Below are 18,681 nucleotides of genomic sequence, written 5' to 3'. Positions count from 1 at the left end.
CTGTTTGTTTTGTTTACAACAGCTGCCAACACTTGCTACAAAGCTAGATGTTCAAACTTTGTGCGTGACTTCGTTGTGGTTCAAGTTGTTTTGTTTACATTTTCTAACTATGGTAGATTTTTTTTCCAAATTTTTTTTGAAATATTGCTCCGCTATTTTAAATCTGAAATTCATTGTAAAAGTGTTACGCTAATCATATCGGCAGAAGTGAAGCAAGAAGCAGCAATGGAAGTTTTTTCCGACAAGTTCAGCAACAAAAGTGTCGTCATAAGCATGAGCTTTTGAAAGCAGAATTAATAAATTTTTATCTTTTTACTAAAGATACATATGCCGCCAATTTCTCGATATTAAAAATATATAATGTTTATTTATTTAGTTCCGATTGCAATACCATTCAAACGACGCCTTCCTACGAACGATAAGCATGTTCATTTGGCTCACACTTTGACAGTTCTCTCTGCACGATTGGCTCACAACGGCCGCCTCCGCAGATCTCTATAATGTAGGATTACTAGTCAAAACAACTTAAATTTGGGTTCATTTGTAGTTCCGTGTAAGGCAATCCATGACGACTTTTCGCGATGGGGGTGACAGCCAAAACTGTAAACACAGTGTGAATACAACTTAACAAAGTTTCGTCAAGTGTCGTCGGTGCTTAACAAATTCCTTTGTGTCACCCCGATCATCGATTGTCAAAAATACATGGTAAACAAAAAAAATCAGCTGATCGCATCTGTCTCATGGATTGCCTTATACAAACCTGTTGAAATGCTGCTACTGTTGTATGCTTTTATACTGTTTACACTGCACCGCACACTACATTAACTCCCGTGCGGGAAATTCATGCAGTTGAGCGTGAATTTTCCACATTTTCCGCAGACGAACCTGCACTTCGAACAATTTTACCGCCGACGACCAAACTGATAACAAGAAAACTTGGCTGTCATCGATACACACTGTTTCGAAATTACTTAAAAGCAGGGTTTTTTTAAACGTTCAGACCATTGAAAAACGGTACATTTCAATGTAGCTGATACATTCTATTGTAAACCAATGGTTTGAACGCTGAATCCAAAAGTAACAATGAATTCAAATGTTAATCTATTATTTGTCTATGTAACCATGAAATCTAATGTGAACCAATTGTAATCATTATAAAGAATCAAATTTTAAAATATACTGTATAATACATTTACAATAGAAAGCAATGTTAACATAAAAATCTATTTTTTTTTTCAATTGTTGTGCCCATAGCCTTAATTGTTCGTTTTTATACGGGTTGTCTCCTCGTAACCAGTCTTGTAAACATTCGACACTTTTCACTACCATCATTTCGGTGCCGCAGTCGGGTGTCAGCTTGCTTTGTGACATTCATGCGCTACCGTTACCTCTTACACACAACACGAGCGGTAGAACAAAGATCAGGGGGCCAGAAAAAGGCAGAATCTCCGTAGCTCACAACAAAAACACGTTCAAAACGGTTTGTGCTGAAAATTGATGCATTACACAATTTTTTACTGATTCATTTGCTATCTCCGCGTTGTCGTGTAATTTCGAACGATTGCACGCCAAAATTTTGGTAACCTTTTGCTAGTTTTACACGTTTTAATTAAGTAATAACTTATGGTAATGACTAATTCGCAAATGTCGTGCGCATCCCAGATCTGTCAGAGTGCCCAAAAGTGTTTGTTCGTGTGAATTCCGTCTTTCGGGCGTCTTTAAGCAACTCGCTTTTATTTGCTGGGTATTGCTAAAGCTGCAATAAGTATTTTTTATTAATCCATTCTAATTTCTCAATTCATGTATGTTCTTACAGCTTAGTGTCCGACTACAATTCAATTCACACTTAGAACTAGGGTAAATAATTATACTTTACGGAATCTACAAAAATATAACAAAAATGTAATAAAAATTTATGGAAGAAAAATTCACAAAATACTTGATATCGTTGAAATAAACTTCTGTCTTCTACAATTTTCAACAACTGCTTCTCATTCTCTCTGACAGTTTACGAATGACAGGTCAGCAGTGACACTGACAAACGTCACCATACCTACGTGGGGCTTACATCGCTCCAGAGTCGAGGGGTCCGCAACATTCTCCCCCACGTGTCGCTAGAACTTCCGGTTCGGCGTCACTTCTGGCAGAAATCTCTAGTAGGGCCAATTTGATTACTGGTCGATCCCGCATCACCGATCCGTCTGAAGTTCGTACATCTGCACGCCGTGGTACGCCGTCTCTTCCCGGATATGTCCTTACCACACGACCCCTGAGCCACCGATTTCTCACCCCCTCATCCGCAATTACCACCAAGTCACCCTCTCTGATATGACGAACGTCGTGGAACCATTTAGTTCGCCGAGTTATAGTCGGCAAGTACTCCTTCAACCAGCGCCGCCAGAAGTTGTCCAGAGTGTGTTGAATTTTATTCCAACTTCCCTTTAACGCCATGCCCACGTCCACCGGTGTCTTTTCCGCTTGCTTCACACCACTCGAGTTCAGCAACAGGAAATGGTTCGGCGTTAGTGACTCATGATCGTCGCTCTCGATTGGTACGAACGTTAATGGTCGCGAGTTGATCATGTGCTCGGCTTCTGCAAGGAATGTTGCCAAGGATTCTTCGTCGAGTTTCCGTTCGAAAGGTAGTACACCCAGAGCCACTTTAACTGACCGAACCATTCTTTCCCAACACCCCCCCATGTGCGGAGCAGCCGGTGGGTTGAATGTCCACTGCGTTTGCTGATCTGTGAAGGTACTGCTGAGTTCTACGTTGATACGTTTAATCTCCTTGGTTAACTCACGACTAGCCCCGATGAAGTTGGTCCCTCGGTCCGAATAAATTTCAACGGGGGCCCCTCTGCGTGCGATGAACCTCCGTATCGCCTTCTTGCACGAGTCCGTCGACAAACTACTCACCACCTCCAAGTGAATCGCTCGTGTGACCAAGCAAGTAAATAGAGCGACCCACCTTTTCGCCGCAGAACGCCCAACTTTGACATAATATGGTCCGAAGTAATCGATTCCGGAATAGGTGAAGGTCCGCTTGAACGGTGTGAGCCTCGCTTGTGGTAATGGTCCCATTTTCGGTGGCACAGGAAAGGTTTTGTATACTTGACACCACGTACACCGCTTCCTCGTCGCACGAACCTGACTCCTCACGCTTGGAACATGGAATCTCTGGCGAACCTCGTTGACCACGGTTTCGTTGTTAGCATGACGAAACTTGCGGTGATACCAATCCAGAAGAAGTGTTGTAATGGTATGATCTTTCGCTAAAATGATTGGATACTTCGCGTCGTGGGTTACGTAGTCACTGTGAGCTGTGCGTCCATCTATACGAATAATTCCGTCCTCGTCCATCATCGGCGACAGTTTTGCAAGAAGGCTGCGTTTCTCCAGCCTTTCCAGGCGCTGCTTGTTGGCTCGAGTGTTGTACCTCAACATAGCTACTTCATCCGGATACGCGTCAGACTGCACTAACTTCCATAGTGTAAGCTCTGCTCGCTGCAACTCGTGCTTCGTTAGTCCTCCTTCCGTTCCAGGCTCCTTTCTGTAGCGCTGCTTCAAATTTTCCACAAAACGATGTACGTAAGCGACGCACCGCAGCAGTCGCTCCCATTTGGAGAATTTGTTGAATTCCACCAGCGGTTTCGCTAGAAAATGGCTGAAAATGTACGCTGGCCGGAGCTCTTCATCGGTGATTTTGACCTCGGATCGGCAATCCTTGGGCCATTCACCTTGATCGTCATACAAGAACTGTGGTCCAACTAAAATTCTGCTGCCGGGTTCGAACGATGGACCTCTTCCCCACTTCGTGGCCTCATCAGCGACGTTGAGCTTAGTTGGAACCCACCGCCATTCCTCAACAGATGTCAAGCTTAAAATTTCGCTGACGCGAAACGCCACAAATTGACGATACCGACGTGGATCGGTCTGGATCCATGAGAGAACAGTTCCGGCATCACTATGAAAAAACGTATGCTGAATATCCAGAGAATGATTTTCAATGATTGTCCTCTTCAAGCGAGCTCCTATCACCGCTGCCATTAGCTCTAGTCGCGGGATTGATAGCGGCTTAAGTGGTGCTACCTTAGTTTTCGACGCAACCAAGCAGCAGCGAACTCTCCCTCTGTCGACAATACGGAAATATGCACAGGCAGCAAAGGCCTGTTCACTAGCATCTACGAATATGTGTAACTGCAGCGAGCGATAGCTATCCGGATCATACCCTGGGAAATAACAGCGGGGAATCCTTATTTCACTCATCTTCAAAAGAGTTTCTAACCACAACTTCCATCTATTGAATATGTCTTGAGGAACTCTCTGATCCCAGTCAACGCCTGCTCTCCAAACGTCTTGGATAAGAACTTTTCCGTGGATCACGAATGCCGCAACAAGTCCTAGGGGATCGTAGACACTCATCACCACTCGTAGCATTTCTCGCTTTGATGGCACCAATACACCTTCAATCAGGATGCGGATATCTTGACGAAAGCTTAGTGCAAACATGAAAACATCTTCCTCCGGCAGCCAGACAATTCCAAGTAGACGTTCAGCTTGACCTTCTCCCGTGAAACTTTTGACCGTTGTTGGATTCGTTTCACCTATTCGCTCCAGTACGCTGTGATTGTTCGAGATCCAGTTTCGAAGAGTGAAACCGCCGGCGGCGTGAACGTGTGCCACTTCCAGTGCTAACTCCGTTGCTTCTTTGGCGGTATCCAGGCTGTCCAAGTAGTCATCGACGTAATGTTTCTTTTGGATCGCTTCGGCAGCTCTGGGATACTCGGCTTTGTGTTCTTCGGCATTCTTATTTTTTACAAACTGCGACTGCGCTGGAGAACATGTAGCGCCGAAGATTGCGACGTCCATTACCATAGTATCCATCGGCAAATCCGGCGAGTCTCTCCACTTGTACAGTTGAGCACAGCGATCGTTTTCCTGAATCAATACTTGGTGGAACATCTCCATAATGTCCGCGCATATAGCTACTTCTCGCTCACGGAACCCGAACATTACTCTCAATAACGGAGCGAGAAGATCTGGACCACTCAATAACTCCGTATTTAGCGAAACACCTTTGACCTTAGCTGCGGCGTCCCAGATGAGCCTCACTTTTCCAGGTTTGTTAGGGTTCAGTACTACTCCTAGTGGCAAGAACCAGGAACGTCGACGCTCGAAGTTGTCCAATTCTTCGGTGGTTGCTTTATGCGTATAGCCTTTCTCCTGCATCTCCGCTATCTGTCGACGAACGGTATTGTACAACTCCGGGTCCTTGCAAAGCCGTTTCTCGAGGCACATAAGCCGCTTTTTAGCCATCGGTTCGCTGTCCGGAAACTGAATAAAGTCGTTCTTCCAGAGCAAACCCGTTTGAAACCTTCCGCTTGCGATGCGCTTTGTCGTTTCCTCCAGAATCTGCCGAGCCCGTTGATTTTCCGCCGTTTCTGCCTCCGGCACCACCGAGATTCCCAGACTCTCCAGTGCAAAAAACTCTTGGACATAGGAGTGCAATTCTTCATTAGAGGGTCGTACATCAATGTGCATTTGACGGTGCGGAAGTTGATCGACTCCCCCACGTACGCTTCCATACACAGCCCAGCCAATGCGTGTCTTGGTTGCTATTGGTTCACCGATCCGACCTTCACGCAGCTTCAGTGTAGCCAACAAGTGGATATTGTTCAATCCGATCATCAACCCAGGGACAGCTGCTGTAAAACTTTTCACCGGTAATCCCTTGAGATAGGCGAAACGCTGTTCCATTTCTTGAAAGTCTACTGTTTGTTTCGGCAGGCCCAGATTTTCAACAATGTACACCTCTGATGCTTTGAACCGTTTATCACTGCCGAATGCTGAAAGTTCAACTGCAACTTGCTGGGCGCTTAGTTTTTTCTGAATTCCTCCAGTCCAGTGGATGCAAAGGGTTTCAGAATTTCCTTCCAGTCCAAGCGCTTCTGCAGTCGATTGATCTACCATAGTAACGGACGAACCATCATCCAGAAAGGCGAAAGTGTTAACTTGTCCTTTTCTTCCGTAGAGTGTTACGGGTAGCACGCGGAATAATGTTGACGACGTCGGCTTACGATGGACAGTAACAATAGCATTCTTCTCCTCTTTAGGCAATTCGGAATGGAGCAATCGATGGTGGCGTCTCTGGCAGCCATTTACTCCGCAGACTTCTCCCCTACACGGCCAGCGGCTGTGTGCTGTCAAACACCGGCTGCAGAGCTGCTTCTCCTTCACTTCCTTCCAGCGGTCATCCAGGCAAAGTTTTTTGAATGTTGAACAGTTCGCCACCTGGTGACCTCCTCCGCCACAAGACAAACATGTCGCTGCTGGTTCGGCTTTCTTCGCTGCGATGTGTAACTGTTGATGTCTATCCATTGGTACTCCTAGATCGTCATCTTCTTGGTTGAATTCTGCATGGGCATTAACGAACACTCTATCCTTGCCCCTTGGTCGATCCTCCTTGCTCGTCTTCGGTTGGCTTATCAGAGGCGTGGCAACGCTACTTGTGGCGGCGGCCACCTTCTCCATATAGTTTCCAAAACTGCTGAGATCCACGACAGGTAGACATTGTTGATAAAGTGCCCAGTTAAACTTCACAGTAGGTGGCAGTTTCTCCACCAGCTCCTGCAACAGTATGGGGTTGGACAGATGGTTCTCTAGTCCAACCGCTTTGAGATGACCGCACAAGTTCTGTACCATCAACCCAAAGGTGACCCACGTATCCAATCGATCTGGTTTTGGAGCAGGAGTATTACGCACCTTGGAGACCATGTTGTTCACTATTTGTTCCGGTCGGCCATACAAGGTTTGCAATGTCGATATGATCTGCGGAACGGACGTTGGATGTAAGAGAAGGCTGCTAACTGCATCTTTCGCCGTACCCTTGAGACACCGCTGAAGCCTCAGTAGGTTTTCGGAGTCCGTATACCCACACGCGCTCGTTGAATGCATATAACTGCTAATAAACATTGGCCACTCGATGGGATCCCCCGTGAACGACGGAAGTTCCTTGGAAATTACCTGTCTCGCTGCCACTTGTTGCGGTGTTGGGCCATGCTGAAACTGCAGTGGACCGTAGTTCGCGACAGATGGGCATTCCTGAACGATAGGCTGACGACGCTCATGTGGAGGCATGGCATGGGGGGGGAACATGGGAAAACTCAGAGGTGGTTCATGCTGAGGAGGGGTGGAAGAAGGGGTAAATACTGGCACTGATTGATTAATCGGTATGGAGTACAAAGATCGACCACCCATCAGAGTGATCATCGAACGCTCGTCCAGCTCATTTTGTCGGTGAGGGGTGTATGAGGGGGTGGTATTTATTGATTCCAAAGGCATGGAAGAGAAATGCGGTACACTTACCAAGGGAGTAGATTGGCCCGTGATGGTTTGACCTTTGCCTACTTGCATACAATCTGGCAACCGCGGCCGCTCTCTCGGTGCTCGGGTGGTCTCATGTACTGGTTCCGCTGTAGCTACGTCGTTTGGATTATGGTCTTCCGCACCAGACTGGTGCTTCTGCCGCGACGAAATCTGAATTTCCAGGAACGCTCTCTCTATTCCCCGCAAACGTTGCAACTCTGCATCCTGTTCCTTAAGGCCTTCTTGACTTCGCTTCCTGATCTCTGCTTCTTCTCTTTCATGAAGCTGCAGTTGACGGAAAAGCTCGGCTTCGCGTCGACGCTGCAGCTCGAACTGTTCCTCTTGGCTATGCTTCAGCTGATTGACTTTTTTTATAAGATCCAGCTCACGTTTGCGCCGAATCTCAATTTCCATCTCGTGCTGTTGTTGCCTCTCGTTGTGTTCTTTCCGGAGGTTCTCGGTCTCTCTACGCCACTTTTCGTACAGAGGCATCGGGTTCTTGGGGCGCGCACCTTTCTCGGGAATCTTGGTTGGGGAGTATTCAAGAAGATCTACTAATGGCTGAACATCCACCAGCGGTACGTTGCCCATCATGCCGCCAGATTCCACGGGACGTTCAATACCATCGATGGTTATGCTACCGAACGTTATCTCCATTTCACTATCAGCCACACCACTTATGCTGGACACTGGGCGACTGTTACCGCCCTTTGGATTTCCACCGAGCGCACTAGACCCCGTCTTCAAAGGTGTGGAAGTGATCTGGACCTTGTTATGGGTATCCGAAGTCCTAGCGTTTGTGTGACTGCTCTCAACACATGCACCAGGTTCACGAACGGCACTGATGGCTCCCACGTCACTATTTTGTTCGAGGACCCATTCCTTTACTCGGCTAGTTTGGTTGGTCCTATCACTTCGCAAGCTCGACATTTCAGCTTCGTCCTGCTGCTCCAGAAGCTCATATTTTCGAGCGATGTACTCTTTCTCGCGCTCCAGCTTTTCCAATGTCGCTTGTTGGATCCTTTCCTGCAAGGCACGTTCTTCCTCAAGGCGTTGTATCTCACGAGCCAGTCGTGCTCTACGTGAACTGGACGAACTTGTCCGGGCAGATACTGAGGTTGGAGGAGGCATGAGTATGCGAGGTTCGCATAACGCACAAGTGAACGATTTCGAGTGCACTGTTTTATGAGTCACTCCGGCACAGGAAAAGTGGTACCACTTCGCACAAACTCCACACTGTACCATAAACCACTCGGCCTTGTTAGGACGATCGCAAGCACCACAATCACGCTCATCCGCACGCTCGTCGTCGATTACGGATGCTTCGAAATTGGCCTCCGATGACTTCGCGGATGCATTCTCACGCTGTTCGTCGTCATGGAGGTTAGGTGTATCTGCTGCTACACCTCGAGCCCGCGATCGCGTCTGCCTTACGACCGATGTCCGATTCATGGTATCGCGATGAGTCCGTAAGCTCTTTAGTTTCTGTTCGTGTGAATTCCGTCTTTCGGGCGTCTTTAAGCAACTCGCTTTTATTTGCTGGGTATTGCTAAAGCTGCAATAAGTATTTTTTATTAATCCATTCTAATTTCTCAATTCATGTATGTTCTTACAGCTTAGTGTCCGACTACAATTCAATTCACACTTAGAACTAGGGTAAATAATTATACTTTACGGAATCTACAAAAATATAACAAAAATGTAATAAAAATTTATGGAAGAAAAATTCACAAAATACTTGATATCGTTGAAATAAACTTCTGTCTTCTACAATTTTCAACAACTGCTTCTCATTCTCTCTGACAGTTTACGAATGACAGGTCAGCAGTGACACTGACAAACGTCACCATACCTACGTGGGGCTTACATCGCTCCAGAGTCGAGGGGTCCGCAACAGTGTTAATTTCCCAAACATGTCAAATTTATGTGGGCTACGGCACATCTATTCGTGGTTGACGTCCGCGCTACCCCGCTGACAAAGATCAATAAACATAAAAACGGGTCAAATCAATGTCATCTGACACGATGACATTTGTCTAATTCAAGCTTTTTGCATTTTAGTCAATTCCGATTAAGAAATTCCCCCTTAATTCAGTTTCGATTTTCTAACACATGCACCCAAAATTTTCTCACATGTGTGAGTTTTCAATTTAAGATGAAGAAATACTCGAATTTTCACCACTATCCAACATTGAGCTATTTTAAAATTTGCTTCATCGCTGACTCAGGACACTTACCTTTTGATTGAGACCAAAAAACACAACATTTTCACAATATTTTACTGCAAAACTGCTATTTTATACTTTTGTGCGCTATCTTTTCGAATTCCCCCCCCCCCCCCCCCCCCCCCCCCGACGCACACCAGCTCGCACAATTTCACTAGCACTATCTTACCTGGAGCAGTCTCACTTTTTGATTGCATCTCGATGCGTAATTACTTCTATAATCGCCGTGTAAAATGTTTCACCGGCTTCACAAATGGAATAATATTCACTATATCACAAAAAAGTCCGCGGCGATAGCCACACAATCGCGAAAACTGCACAAAATCGTTGTTCACTTTCCAACCGGCGCAGTATTTACTTCCATGTAGTGCACATCCATGGTGTGGCATTTACTGATTTGCCGTTTCTCTCATTCTCCCATTGCTTATGCTGTGCATATTACTTGCGTCATATGCACAGCATGATGAACAAGTTGAAGATGGGAAAGAGACAAATGAAATGCACTAACGAACCTGCCTCTTCTGCACATTCGCGTGCAGGAGTGTTTGTTTGCTCTCTGTAGAGTCAGTTGGCGCTTTCACCAATACACATAAATTGTGAGTTGAGCCTTAATATTAGTTTATTCTTGCTTCTTGAATTGAATACCGTATTACCCCGCTAATACGACACCGACTGTTGTCGAATAACCGGGGTGAACTTTTAATTCGACAAACTGGTCACCCTACACCACGTTGCTCATTGAAATTTGGCAACTCTATTTTTGTTTTTGTATTGATTTCCGGATTTGTTATGAAACATAATTTCAACAGATATTGCGGTGGTGCGAATGAAAAGCTCGTTCTTTTTACGATTGTTGCCATCCTCAGTCGATTCCGGTTGGTCTCCAGGCGGTTTGGGCGTCAAATAGCACCAAAACAGAACTTCCGGAATTAGCGTCTGCAAGAGGAGCTGCTGCGGGTGCGAGTATAAGCGCAATATTGAACTGTTTTGCATTTACAGTGTACATCACTGTGACATTTCAACACTTTTTAATTCGACATGTGTCGAATAAGCGGGGTACGAATTAAAAAGTGTCGTATTAAAACGTGTCGAACGAGCGGGGTAAGACGGTACGACACACATATGGCCAACACAGCTCTCATTGTGGAAAAAGACACGAATAACAAAAGCCAAACCGTCTCCCAAAGGCGCAATCGTGTTCAAGTGCAATCGTTTGACATTTTTGTTTCGCACGGTAGTTTGATTGCTTGTGTTACGAATGTCGGAGACAAAGGCAGCCGAATATCGACGAAAAGGTGGCAATGACTGTGATCTCTAACAAAACTACCGAATAGCATGCCAATGCTGTTGACAATTTATTGTGAATCGTTGCAGTCGTTAAGTGTTTCCCACTGATACACATCAGGTTTCACTGACCTGCAGCAGCACAGATTTTACGTTTGGTTTTAAATTTCGGATTCTGGTGCGCCACATTAGTTCCGAGTACTTCCAGTACTTTGGGTATATCTTCCGCCAACCAGAAAAGTGGATCACATAATCAACACCACTCCGACACCGTTTATCGTCCTCCAACTTCTGTGACTGCTCTCGATTCCTCAAAAGAGCTGCTATCTCTCTCAATTGCGCAATAATCACTCGAAAAGTGAGCAATGAGCCTCTGTACGAATTTGCCCTGTCCTGCTCACTCCCACAGAAAATTTGAAAACACCGCGCACAGTAAAAGTCACATTTGACTTTTACTGTGCGAACTGTTTTCAAATTTTCTGTGGGAGTGAGCAGTACGCCAGATTCGTGCAGAGGCTCATTATGATTTATTAAGTGAGAAGATAGTTGTTGGCCATCGGGTACTTGATGCCAACTACGATGACGCCGAACGCAGAACTGAACTGTAAGTAATTTCGTGGAGTCACTATTTTGGACAGTGGCGGCGATCTTCGCGCGTACGTCAACCTTCAACAAAACTAACCAGTCACTGCTCACTCACTTGCTCGTTCACCTCAGCAGCAAATCTTTAATTGATTGGCTTGGCTCTGTCAGCATGCAGAGGAACCTGTGTAAATCACGTTCTGAGAGAATAGGTCGGGTGTTTTTTGTGCTTGTAAAATAGGAACGAACGATTGAACTCACGACGAGGAGTTGAGAATGACAGTGAGCAAAGCATCAGCATCAAGTTCGGTTCGAATCGGTGTGAAAACAAGTCTTGCTAAGTGGGTTATTTAGTTGTGTATCATGGTGGTAGATCCGGTCGCAATAAGATTTTTGCTTAGGGCCCATATAGCCGAGGCGGTAAACGCACGGGTATTCAGCATGACCATGCTGAGGGTGACGGGTTCGATTCCCGGTCGGTCCAGGATCTTTTTGTAAAGGAAATTTCCTTGACTTCCTTGAGCATAGAGTATCTTTGTGCCTGCCACACGATATACACATGCAAAATGGTCATTGGCAGAGGAAGCTCTCAGTTAATAACTGTGGAAGTGCTCATAGAACACTAATCTGAGAAGCAGGCTTTGCTCCATTGAGGACGTTACGCCAAGAAGAGGAGAGGAGAGGAAGATTTTTGCTTTAGAAATTCGATCATCACATAATCCAACAAAGTACAGTTGGGTCTCCTATAAGGTACTCCAAAGCAATCAATCGAAATCCAATTAGTTCTACAGAAGTTTCAAATTCGGCCGTAAAACTTAATTTTCTTTTTTGGTTTCATAGCGGTTTTGAGGACCTCTTCAAATTATCTAACAAATTTGTCTTACAATGTTACCAGGCTCAATGAATGTCTATCACTGTATTTATTCAGATTTAATTTTAAATTGGTGTGCATTGAAGATAAAGTCATCTTGCATCCTCGAAACCTATACATATTTCTATGGTAATCAAGGCTAATGAAGCCATTTCTGTTCCTTGTTTTGTGAATCTCCAAATCGGAAGGAACTCCGATCAAAGTATGCCGCTGCTGCTCTGTATCGCAAGCTCGCAAAAGACAAGCAATCATCGGCGAACCTTTGAACGATCACTCTACCTACACTAGGCTAGAGTTCAAGGAAGACAACTCGATCCACTTGTCTACTCCGACAGACAGAATATGTACTTCCAAACTGGCGCAGGTTACTTCGATTGCGTTCTAGTCATCTTTTAGGCTACGACGACGACGGTCAACGTAAAGCAAGTGCACCTTGTTGGATATTTTTTTTCCAGCGACAAGAGGGCTGATTGTGGGCGATCGCGACAGACAACTCAGACCCGAATGGCGGTGAGCAGCAGTGATCCGCCTGCAGGCAGCTTGTCTGTCAGTAGATTTGACAATCTCGCACGAAGTCTAACAAGATCACAAACGAGTCTTTATGGGTGCTGAACCGGCGTAGTCAGTACCCGTGGGTGAGTAGGCTTGTGCAAACAACAAAGGAGTGCGCTGCAGCAGCTCGTTAAAAGGCTTGCTGCGTGATCGCTCTTCTATAGTTCCGGTGATCAGTAAAGACGGCGGCAGCAGCGGTCAACAAAAAAGAGGAAAACATAAATTTACCACTAAATACGTTTATCTCGTTCTCTACAGCTTCGCTAATTTGTACTCGCTGACTGACGCGTTTGCTACCGGTGACCCTCCCTTGTGATTCACTCTCATGCTCATAGGTCTGTGCGATATGGGACTATACCCCGTCCATGCGGAGTAGACTGAGTATCTGAAATCAATCGAAACGAACGTATGACGGGATTTACAAACAACTCGGAACCACCCTCGATCGATCGAGAGTGATCGGAGAGGTGCAGCTGCACTTGACCACATGAGAGTTACTACACAGCCCACTCCATTCGGTTCCACTGTCCGCGATCGTTAACAAACTTACGACGTGAGGTTAGACGAAGCTTCGCGCATTGCAGAATCTTCCATTCCATTACAGCGCAGTGCAGCCGAAGCAAATTAACATATCAATAGATAATTTACGACGTGGCAAAAGGTGGTAGCCGCAACGTCTGTCTGCATTAGCGTCACCTCAAGTGGATGGCTATACGGTTGATTGCATGCGCGAATGAATTAAAGAGTAGGTAAATAAGGATCGACCTACCCACACACGCGGCGATCGTTGTTTACACATGTTACGCCATCATCAGTTCCGCCGCCGCACCGGCCTACTACGATCTCCGACGACGACACCGATCAACGACGACGATGACGACTCACGTGAGTTCCGTTTTTTTTTGTTATTTCGCATCGTAGCAGGCCTTGACCTTAGGGGTCGGCTCCTAATGCGATCAGTAGGCCGGTACCTGCTCCAATAACGTGTACGTACACACGAACATGTTTAAGATGAGAACCCACGTAGCCTGGTATAAGCGTACCTTCCATTAGGATTTGGATGGATACCGTTCAGCCAAAATTAGACGGTATCATTGACGTACGAATGTTTGTTGGAATGATTCTTCCAATTTCCGCCTATCATGAATCAGTTTTTCGAACATGGTGTAATCCCTTTGATCGGCTAATTTGATTCGGACTTTGTGGCATCCCGCTATTGATCTTGATTGAGAGATGCGAGAATCTGAAATAACGAGTTCCTTATTCGAATGGTAACGATGGTGAGAAATCAACATCTCACTTCTCGTATCATCCTGGCTTGGACTGCTTGGATGACAGTTGATCTTATTCATATCCATACACACCTAATCCTTCTTCAGACATTAAGAAAATGTAACGAATAATTTATTGGAGTCACTTTGATCCAGAAGTATTAACTCTTATATAATTAGGGATTTTTTATACAGTTTCAAGTGTTTAGTGCTACAGTGAAACAGTAGTTCCGAGGACATTCGACACCGGAAATCTGATTCACAGGGCACCATGACGAACATGTGGGTTAGCCAGTCAGTGCTTGAATCTGACTGAATATGAAAAATATGATCTGTTATCAGTGCCAGCCACCACTACGATCGAACACGCAAAGTGAGCAAAGAAAAACAGAATCAGCTGCAGGAAGAAGATGCGGAAATAATTCAGCGGATTTAAGAACAATCGTCTTGAAATCCCACTTCAACAATGCATCAGAAGTTCAAAGGCACAAATCTCATGAAGCAAGCTTCAAACAACAGTGCCAAATCCGGTCATTGTGGCGGCCATTTTGGGATTCTTACAAATCTGTCCTTAAGGTCCCAATGCACAGGGTCAAATATTTGTCCAATATAAGAAACCAATGCACAGTGGTCCACGAACCAGATTTACGCGGAAAGATGCATTCAACGCCTTCAAATGAGTTTTTAGGCAAATATGGTCTTCTACAAAGTTGTCCCTAATAATAAGTCCCTCTTTAAAATGTGCATATAAATTAGGGTGGTCCATATTTTCAAAGAAATTGGTAACCAAACTTTTTTATTTGCAAGAATAACTGTTTACATTCTTCCTTCGGGGAAGTTGTAGATCTATCTATTTTGAGCAAGTTTGCTGAAGACACTTTTTTGTACCTTTAAAATTGACCAATCTAGAGATATTTTTCTAAATAAGCTTAGGGTGCTTCAAGAAAAACCGGTTTTTTGGCGTTAACTTTTTCAGTTTCGATTTTTCATCAAAGTCGCCCAAGAAACACTTGTAGAGCATTTGAAGACGCGTCGTTTCGTGCGCTGAGATGGTCGTTATCTCTTTTGGTTCAAAAGTTACAGGCGTTTTTCCTAAAAAATCATAGTTTTCTAAAAAGGGTTTATGATGGGTTGGGGCAAACATAAAAAATATCTTTTGCCCGCATTTAAAAGAAGAAACGGATGGACCACCCTAATTTTCATGTATATTGAAAAGAGGGCCTTATTTTTTAGGAACAACTTTGTAGAAGACCATATTAATCTAGAAAATCATTTGAAGGCACTGAATGCATCTTTCCTCGTAAATCTGTTTTGTGGACCATTGTGCAATGCTCAAACATCTTGTTTGACTTGATCAAAATTTCATCAGTGCCAAACAGATGTTATATTGTTTCTTGAGTTCTCTCCTTGTCAAATATTTTACCCTGTGCACTTGGGATTGGGGCCTTATTTATTGCTCAAAACTCGTGTAAACAATCATTTTGTTGGTAAGACACGACTGTTATTATAAATTTTATTTGTATTTAAGGCACTTGCACTGAAATAACAAGATAAAAATCAAGAATATTCATTGTCGTATACACTGGCGAAAAGAAAGATTTAGAGAGTAACTCGCCGTTTCTCACTCTCAGTTGTAATTTGCATTGCTCTTGCCCCCATTTGCGTCATTGATTGATGCACCAAGCGGTAAGAAGAAGAGTTTTGACATCCAAGCGGTGTGCCGTTTACATCCATCGACCAATCAGCGACGAGGATCTAATCGACGGCACACCGCTTGGATGTCAAAACTTCTTCTTCTTTTCGCTTGGTGCATCAATCAATAAAGCGCTGTTTGCAGTTCAGAAGGAATTTCTCGGCCTATCTTGATGCATGGGAAATTCCTTGCCTGAATCGCCCAAGAAACCGTTTTTCTTCCATCGCAGTACGCAGTTGCGAAGAAATGACAATTCAAATGGCAGGCACCGTGGAAAGTTTCTGCCCGGAATTGCTCAAGAAGTTTCCTGAGCGATTCCTTATGAACTCGAAACTGCGCTTAAGCATGTTAGCCAATTCTTCATTACACCAACAAAGCTAGCCATGGAAATGTTTAACAATTCACAGGTCATTTTGACAGACCGCACACATGCGCGAAAAAGATGGATCATATACAAAGACAAAATAAAGACCTCCTACTTCCATACAACACCTGGAAATTTCATGACTCATGAAGTACTAGGGTTGAAACATATAATACCTTCAATCGATAAAACCTTGCAACACCCCAAGAACTAAAACTCTAGTACTCCCTGATTGTTGCTAACAGTAACCAGATAGATGTTTATGCCAGTAAAAACATGAAAAAACATGGCGTTGGAAAATCAAGTTTGATACTTATTATTCATTTTATAACGATTATTTCCTCTATTTTAGGATGCTAAGTGATTCGGTTATGGAATGTTTGGATAGCCAATATTGGAATTCGTTTGTTGTGCCATGCCGATTCGATAAAAAGGGAGACTATGACCCGATATTAAGTCATAACTTTTACTAGGCTCGTATAGAGCAAGCCCAAATAGAATGTAGGAAGACAAACAATCCCGACCGCAGCCAGGACCTATCGTCTGATCCGATTCCCGGCCTGGAGTATAAATAATAATCCATCCAATATTATACAGAAGTTTTTGAAAAGAAATACGGAAACCCGGATGATCATTCGACATGAGTCCCAGTGGAGTATGCTGACAATCACGTCAGAAGATCATTTTTAGGCTTGAATTTCGGGCTACAATTCAGAGCTATCACTACTATTTGGCCCTCCCCATCATCCTCTCCCTTTCTCTGGCAAAAATAATCAATTTCATAAAAATAAATTGAGGTGATTTTATTTTGAAATACTTAGACCGTTCGCAATGCTGTTTTATTTTGTATGGCGAGTTTTAAAATTTTTAAAACTCGTCATACAAAATAAAACAGCATTGCGAACGAACTTAGACAGGAAAAAAGGGTAAATCAATGTAATTTAATCCATAATATTTTACATCCGATAGGAGTAGTTTCAATATAGGTTACAATAGTTATCCGGACAGATGGGAAAGGCCATTCCTGAACGCATTTTCAGCTGGGTTCTTGAGCCGGTAATGTTTCAAGCTAGCCTCAGAGCCTATAGACACACGATCTCATTCTAGGCTAGTTAGAGGAAAAGCCATTGTGCGTGCCGTCGGTTTTAGGTTCGGTTCAAGGAAAAGCACTTTAAAATCTTTTTTCACTGAAAAAAGGAATATAATTATCATCAGACAGATAATTTTTAGATATGGAATTTACCATAAGAGTTTGGAAAACAGCTGATTGAGGTCCGTGAACGTCTTCGGTGAGATGATTTTTTTCTTTTGAATTGACATTTTGAAATTAGTTTGTTGTCCTAAGCTACTACCTCGTCGTAGGCTACTGTGTCACAAAGTATTAAAAAATGAGGTATGTAACCAAATGTCAAATTTGGGTACAGGGGACCAAATGTAGTACTAGAAGTGGTACCCGGTTTGAGCCCGAGTGCTACGACTTAATTTGGACTTTGTCATATATTCTACTTTATCGATCTAGTTGCCGTCATTTTAATACTCATGATACATCTGTCAAAATGACGTGAGAACTGTCAGTCATTTTGAGGTTAGGTTCGTTGGTGTAAAAAAGAATGAAGGCATACAGCTACTGCACCCGTCAATGTGAAACAAATTGAGCTTCATTCGAGAAAAGCTACATACTTCACTTTTCAAGCACTGGGGTAGCATTACATTTTGCCAGCAGTTATAATATCTAGACCATAGATTCTCAAACTTTGAGGTGTGCGACTCCCTTTTGCCAGCAGATGTACTTTTCGCGTGCCACCATAGAAATTCCCTCATTTTTTTATCTGTTACAGTGAAATATTAAGGAAATTTCCTTGACTTCCTTGGGCATAGAGTATCTTCGTGCCTGCCACACGATATACACATGCAAAATGGTCATTGGCAGAGGAAGCTCTCAGTTAAAAACTGTGGAAGTGCTCATTGAACACTAAGCTGAGAAGCAGGCTTTGTCCCAGTGAGGACGTTACGCCGAGAAGAGAGAGAGAGTGAAATATTCGACTGTCCCTCACGACCCCCTGGATTAAGGTCGGCGACACCCCTGGGGGTCGCGTCCCACAGTTTGGGAAACCATGATCTAGACCATTTAGATTTTAGAAGGGTATTATCTTCGGCAAAGTTGCTCTGAAGGGTAAAAGTTTTCACATAGAAAACAATTTAGTTTGAGATTCACTCACTACGTGGCACTAGAGTTCTTAGAAGCTACCAGTTTAGTCTATCTTTCTGGACCACTTGGAATGTCACTGTCTTCAGCAAAATAAAAGGCTTCACATAGAAATAAAAATACAGTTCAAAATTTGATCACATCACAGCTAAAAGCATGGAATAATCGTTGTTTATCTCGTGTTCTGAACCATTTCATTGGATACTGTCTTTGGAATACGCGTCACTGATTTTTCTCTAGGGTCTAACTTACTTGATCGAATACCTCT

The 18,681-nt window shown here is 44.0% G+C and overlaps 3 protein-coding genes across 3 annotated transcripts in view; 1 reads left to right on the top strand and 2 right to left on the bottom strand.

The window, feature by feature from the left end:
* LOC109426084 (uncharacterized) overlaps nucleotides 1–18,681 on the top strand; it is a 645,679-nt gene that overhangs the window by 7,847 nt on the left and 619,151 nt on the right. The gene's annotated exons all lie outside the window — the stretch shown is intronic.
* LOC134291538 (uncharacterized) lies at nucleotides 1,697–9,257 on the bottom strand. Its single transcript, XM_062859428.1, has 2 exons — nucleotides 8,979–9,257; nucleotides 1,697–8,920 (listed from the first exon to the last, which is right to left on the bottom strand). Exon 2 carries the CDS (start codon nucleotides 8,815–8,817, stop codon nucleotides 2,065–2,067), a length of 6,753 nt encoding a protein of 2,250 aa, XP_062715412.1. The 5' UTR covers nucleotides 8,818–8,920; nucleotides 8,979–9,257; the 3' UTR covers nucleotides 1,697–2,064.
* Nucleotides 13,132–18,681, bottom strand: part of LOC109426146 (protein maelstrom homolog) — a 34,625-nt gene continuing 29,075 nt past the window's right edge. Inside the window, exon 4 of the mRNA XM_062857206.1 lies at nucleotides 13,132–13,264. Within this exon, the coding sequence (XP_062713190.1) occupies nucleotides 13,132–13,264 (133 nt within the window). The remainder of the gene's footprint in view (nucleotides 13,265–18,681) is intronic.

Source organism: Aedes albopictus, chromosome 3 (assembly GCF_035046485.1).
Source record: "Aedes albopictus strain Foshan chromosome 3, AalbF5, whole genome shotgun sequence".
Classification (NCBI taxonomy): Eukaryota; Metazoa; Arthropoda; class Insecta; order Diptera; family Culicidae; genus Aedes; species Aedes albopictus.
The sequence above is the reverse complement of the archived record's forward strand: the minus strand, read 5'-3'. Positions and strand labels throughout refer to the sequence as shown.

Excerpts from the sequence above, each read along its gene's own strand:
- LOC134291538 (XM_062859428.1), bottom strand. The coding sequence starts at position 8,817 with ATGAATCGGACATCGGTCGTAAGGCAGACGCGATCGCGGGCTCGAGGT.